Source organism: Mastomys coucha, unplaced genomic scaffold (assembly GCF_008632895.1).
Source record: "Mastomys coucha isolate ucsf_1 unplaced genomic scaffold, UCSF_Mcou_1 pScaffold15, whole genome shotgun sequence".
NCBI lineage: Eukaryota > Metazoa > Chordata > Mammalia > Rodentia > Muridae > Mastomys > Mastomys coucha.
Genome location: NW_022196897.1, coordinates 129,785,675 through 129,792,028, shown reverse-complemented (window position 1 = coordinate 129,792,028; position 6,354 = coordinate 129,785,675). Strand labels below are relative to the sequence as shown.

General features: G+C 40.8%; 1 protein-coding gene across 1 annotated transcript in view; it reads right to left on the bottom strand.

Annotated features, from left to right (window-relative positions):
* Positions 1–1,906: 1,906 nt before the first annotated feature.
* Polr3f (RNA polymerase III subunit F) overlaps positions 1,907–6,354 on the bottom strand; it is a 14,639-nt gene continuing 10,191 nt past the window's right edge. The window contains exons 5-8 of the mRNA XM_031373264.1: positions 4,629–4,772; positions 4,325–4,432; positions 3,374–3,565; positions 1,907–2,172 (exon numbers count right to left, since the gene is read on the bottom strand). Of these exons, the coding sequence (XP_031229124.1) occupies positions 2,095–2,172; positions 3,374–3,565; positions 4,325–4,432; positions 4,629–4,772 (522 nt within the window). The 3' untranslated portion in view covers positions 1,907–2,094. The remainder of the gene's footprint in view (positions 2,173–3,373; positions 3,566–4,324; positions 4,433–4,628; positions 4,773–6,354) is intronic.

Here is a 6,354-nt window from a genome sequence, read left to right as displayed (position 1 = left end):
CTCAGAAATCCACCTGCCTCTGCCTCCCAAGTGCTGGGATTAAAGGCGTGCACCACCACCGCCAGGCAGCTTACTTCTTGTCTAAGGTTTTTTTGTCTGCTGTTTTTACTAAGTTTTTTTACATAAGCCCAAAGCATGGACCAACTTAAACAGTTTGCACTGTGCTCCTCTTTGGAGCTGAGCTCTGCCACCTTTTGGCAGTGCTAAGTGAACAGCATCATTAGTTACCTGAGATATATAGAGCAAGTAAAATCAAACTCACTAGTAGCTAATTTTTATCAGATGAATTCTATGGCCAGCTCTAGAGTAAGCATTTAATGCTACCAGCTCTTTTTAAGTGCTAGATTATGTGTAAAATGAAGTTTTTTTCTTCCACCTCTTGTGAGGGGTGGCATGGTAACAATGCCCACTCTAGCTTGATCTGCCTGACCAATCAAATAGGTACTATCTTATCTTACTAGAAAATTAAATATGTAGGAGAGTTAAAAATGGAAAAAAGAGCCAAGTGGGGGTAGCACATCTTTAATCACAGCCATTGAGAGGTAGAAGCAGGCAGATCTCTGAGTTCAAGGCCAGCTTGGTCTACAGAGTTCCAGGACAGCCAAAGCTAAACAGAGAAACCCTGTCTTAAAAAAAAAAAAAAAAAAAAAAAAAAAAAAAAAAAAAAAAAAGACAGTCCACCCGCTGAGATCTTCAGAGGCATACATGGCTATCTTCTGTACAGCAGCATGCCAATCAAAGTTTTCCAGTGCCAAACAGCTGGGACTGACAAAGTACACAGTGATGGCTTTATGCTTAGACTTGTCACACCACAGTTGTTTTTTGAAGAATAAGAGAAAAGGGGACCAGCTGAAGACTGGTTACCATCCCTCAGAGAGTGAATGAAGGGCAGTGTTCTATTTTTATTTTTATATGTGAGACAGGGTCTCTCCCTATACAGCCCTGGCTGTCCTGGAATTCACTATGTTGACCAGGCTGGCCTTGAACTCAGCACAATCTGTCTCCTGAGTGCTGGGACTCAAAGAATGCATCACCACACCGAGCTAGTATTAAGTTTTAACTGTAGTTAAAAGAGTAGATACTATCTAGTCTGTCTACTTTGATAGAAAACTGTAGATTGATGGCTTATCAAGAAAATAATTTATCACGATTCTAAACACTGGAAAGTCCCAGGAGCTAGTAAATTAATACTTAGTCTGGTGAAGGCTTGCTTCCTTATTCTTCTGTGTTCTTGCATGACAGTGGGGTCATAGAACACTTTGGGTCTCTTCTCTACAGACCTTAATTCCAAATTCATGAGGATTCTACACTCAGGGTCACCTTCCAATGGTCCCATCTACCACACTCCACATAGGGACTAGACTATAAAATTAGAATTTGGCGCTAGAGGCAGAGAGAGTCACACTACAGGCATGGAATAAGAATCTGGAAAAAAATCCAGGAAATAATACAATTAAGGCATATAGAGAAAGTTACAGCCTTAATGAGAAAGGAACGGTGAGAGATTATTTCCTTTAGTATGGAATGTGAGGGATGTGGAAACAAGTCTTTAACAGCATTTGGGAGTGAGGCTGGTGTGGAGGCACACGCCCCTAAAAGAGTCCTACTGGGGTGAAGAGCAACAAATGGCGTGGAAATGGAATGCCCACTTTACATCCAGGCCCCAAGATGGCACACATTCCCATCATCAGCTGTTCCTGCCTGCACCACTTGTAATGTTTTCTCAACAAAACCTACGAAAAACCAAACGAAGGTGGTAATAAACCCGTTGAGTTTTCAACGAAGTAACTCAAGTGAACATCTCCTCACTCCAGCCTTTATCTCAGCACTTGGTCAACACAGGTTTGCTGGCTTCTTTTCCTTGTCTTCCAGACCTTCAAGGTATTTTACTTACTGAAGAAGAGACTTCCCAATTAAACTTTATTAAGCTCAATCTGCTTTGTGTTCTGTCTTCATAAATAAGTGTTTTCATAGCAGCAAGTCAGTATCCATTATTATGAAGTATGCTTTCAAAGAAATTTACACTCCATCATGAATTATTTGCTCTCCAAGAAGTTCAGTTTGCCAAATGTAAATAAAGTTCACAGCTCTCTATTAAAATTCGAGCCACTCTGTCATGTAAATACAATTGGATGGTGAGATCTCACCACCTTCATGGCAGTCATCAAAAACCTTAAAAAAAAAAAGTTTATGTTCAAATTCAAGTTTTAAAATATCAAAACACCACTGATTTAAAGCAATATTAAAAGAAGAAGAAAAAAAAGAAAATACTCTTTGAAACAGATAAGGACTGAATTGAAGAACAAACTGTAACAGTGCCTTCTTTGTGGTCACAATTAACTATAAGCTTTTATATTTTGGTTTCTTTTGGTTCTTTTGGTTTTTGTTTTTTTTTCACTATGTAGAACAGGCAGGCTTCAAACTCAGAGATCCAACTGACTCTGCCTCCCAAATGCTGAGACTAAGGTGTGTACCACCCTGCCTGGCGTGGAGGCATATTAACATAGCATAAAGAGGAAGCCATTCACCTGCCCCTTCACCTGGGTAAAAGGTGATCAGCAAGTGCGTAGGAATGAAGGATGTGAGTATGATACTTATAGACAATTAAATTTTTACTAAGTTGAAGATAGTCTATGTTTAACTATCTTCATAAGGTGCTAAGTAGAATTACCAGGATGTTGGCTTCTGTCTAGGAGTTGAAACTGGGTCATAAAGAGGTCAGGGGTACAGACAAAGACTATCAAAACGAATATGGCAGAGTAGCAGCCCACGCATATAAATACCACAAGGATAGGAAGTGCCTTTTGCTCCCTATAGCTTCAGGAATGAATGAGCAAAAGTGCTAAGGCATACTGGAAAAAACATATTTATTCTAAGTGATATTTTCTGACTAAATTTAACTTTCTTCTTTTTCTTGGGGGAAGGGTCCTAGGGAATCAAATCTGGAGAAGAGAGGACCTGCGTACACTAAGCATGTGCTCTTCCACTGAGCAACATCCACCCCTAAGTTCCCCGACTCTTTAGGGAAAAGAAAGAGCACCACTAGCTCCAAAGATACAGAAAGGATTAGAATATGTTTGGTTCATAGTGGATTTTCAACAAATCTCATTTCCTTCCCTACAGAGAAGAATGGTTGGTCTCAGTGAAAATGTGCCCATTTCAGGCCCAAGAACAGAGGGCATGTCCCTAGCCTGAGTGTTCCAAGAAAGAATGTAAGTCCTATTAATTAACAATCTGTGAATCATCAAGGGCCTGGGGGGAGGGGCTGAATAGCTCATGTAGCACTTAGAGGTGGGAAGCCTGTGGTGCCTGTTTCTTTATGGCAGCTGCATATGATGGTGAGAGATTCCACAGTGAAGCAGCTCTCACTTACCGGACAGAGTCCACAGGGTGCCCGGACCAAGCCTGTAGGTGGGAGGATTGGGTTGACTGCCCTGTACAGTTTCATGTGTCCATCTACGCTGCCAACAGTGCCTTCCTTCGCAGCAATGATAGTCATCTCCACTTTGCCATCATAAATGAGTGTGTTCAAGATGGTCTCAATGTCCTCCATGGACAACTCTACCTAGAAAGCCATATGTAGAAAGCATAAAGAACAAAGAAACATGCTTTCAGAGAAGGTATTACAAATAGCAGTGGTCACAGCTGCTCAGTCAAGTGGAAAAGCCATGCTCAGGGAAGAGTAATGGAAGGCACAAATAGGATAAGTAACCGTCCACATGAGCACAAATCACTGACATGCTGAGGACAGAAGTCTCTTCATGCCGAGCCTCACACTGATGTCATCATTCTTTAAAAGAAAACCTAGAAGGCTTATGAAGTAACATTTCTTTGGCAACCAAAAACCCACAAAGAACTCTCTCTCCCCAACAATTTGGTGGACATTCTTAAAATGTCTTTATAGAGAGACACTTGAACCATGAAATAACTTGAGTTCCTAATATTTTTATCAATAAGAAATCTGAGGACCTTTGCAGACCATGAAAAGCATCAGTGTCCTTATGTAAAGGTCTTCAAAACAGTGCTTATATTTGATTAAGTAAGTATCAATAAATCATACTAACACTGCAACAAACTCAACTATCATACAATCAAGAACGTATTAGAACATTTTCACTGTGTATGAACAGCACTGCCAGGACCGCACTGAGAAGAGTTCCCCAGAGTCAGACAACATAGGGCCTCTGCCTACTTTAGGACAGTGCTTTTTCAAAGTGGGTTCAGCAGAATGTGTGCCTGAAAGGGCAGATGGGTCAAACACACCAAAGCTACAGCCTTGTGAGGAAGACTAGACCATATAGACAGGGCAGAAATAAGATCTGACCTTACTGATGCCCAGTTCACAGATGTACTTCCACACTTCATGTGATGAAGCAAATGAACTGTTTCTTTGTATCACTGGATTCTGTTTACTTTCTCTTGCTGTCTCTGCCTGTAAGATCAGAACAGGAGGCCCAAGCAAAAATGCATGTTAGTGCTAAAGTTCTGTGCCACACCAACAGTAGCACATGCAGTAAAAATTTTCCAAGTTTTAGGATTTTCAATCTTGTAATATATGCTATACAAAAGCTAATCTTTCACAAAGCCACTTTTTTAAAGGACTTGTGATGTTTCCTTAATGATCTCACCTTGCTTTGTAGGAATTTGAAACACTGTTGATTAAGCACCTCAACAAATTCCGATTCAAAATCCTGGTCACTGTACCAGGCTCCGCCAGTCACAGATCGGTCTGGCTGTAGGTTATAGAGCATATAAACCTTCTTTTTGGAAGCCTAGGAAAGAATATGCACAGATCATTTCTTTATAAACCTTTCTAGAAACTAAGCTTGAACAGTAAAGTTTATATTTTAGAACACTTTTCAATGTACAGAATTACTGCAAAGATAGCAGAGTCATTGAGCCTGGGAATGTCCTCTAAAGAAATGGCCATCTTCAAGGGGTACTATACTGCAGGCAGCACTGTCCATGGTCTGCTGCTATGTATCAGAAGCCTCACAGGAAGGGAAAGAACACTGCTTCATATACAATATGGTGTGTAAGCACAATTTCTTTTGCCTTTTGTTTTATAGACACCATCCACTTCTACAAGTTCTTAGGTCAGCTCCTATTCCTCTAATCCCTAGTGGTGTGGTTTCCAAAATTCTGTCACACTTACTTTAATTTTTAAAATTACTTACATAATGTGCATGGGTATTCGTGTATGTCTGGGCTATTACTCACAAAGGCTAGAAGATCCCCTAGAAGTGGAGGTACAGATGGTTGTAAGCTACCATGTAGGTGCTGGGAACTGAACCTGGGTCCTTTGGAAGAGCAGTCAGTCCTCCTAACTGCTGAGCCACATCCAACCGCTAACATTCTGCATTCCACCCTGACATCTCCCCAATGCCTAAGTAACTTTTAAAATATTAAAAAATGATGCACATGACTGGGCATGGTAGCATACACCTGGAAATCCCATGACTCAGGTGGTTAAGGCAGGAAGGACCCTGCATTCAAGACCAGCCCTAGTTATATTATTATTTTTTTTGGTTATATTATTATATATTTTGAGACCCATCTCTCAAAATAAAATTAGACAGTACAATTAAGATTACCCTGTGCATTGTCTATTGGTTTCAACACATGCTTAAGTCTTTTGTTTTATGGAGCAGTTAGCTGCCCCAAAACATCTCCTGTGCTATTCTATTCTATGTTCCCTAGACCTTACCCCTAGGACTAGCAGACATTTAACTTTTTACTGTCTTTCCTACAATGTTACTTAGTAGGAATCACAGTGTGATTTCAATCACACCTTGTCAGTGTGATTTCTCACACCAACCAATAAGCATTAAAACCACTCTGTCTTTACAATAGGTCATCTTTTTTTTTAATCACTGAATATTCCAGATAGAGAGGGAAAAGGAAAAACACAAATTTGGTGTAAGAGACACAGGCAGGGATCTTTCTCTGACTTGGTCATTAACGTACTCCAAGTGCAAAACAGTGCCTGTCACATTCCAATCAACAAACACTTGCTGAGTGAGACAATGTGCTAGGATAACCTGAGTTATCTCATATAACACAAGAACTAGGAAACTGCTCAAGGCTCCAGACTCTCTTCTCCATAGAGCACAGGACAAAGCTGGGAGCAGGTGAGATATCAAGAGTCCAGTATGCAGCAAGTTAAAGCCAGTGCAACAGGAGCCACATTTTCAGTCTTTTTAAAATACAAAACAAGCTGGGCGGTGGTGGCGCAAGCCTTTAATCCCAGCACTTGGGAGGCAGAGACAGGAGGATTTCTGAGTTGGAGGCCAGCCTGGTCTAGAGAGTGAGTTCCAGGACAGCCAGGGCTATACAGAGAAACCCTGTCTTGAA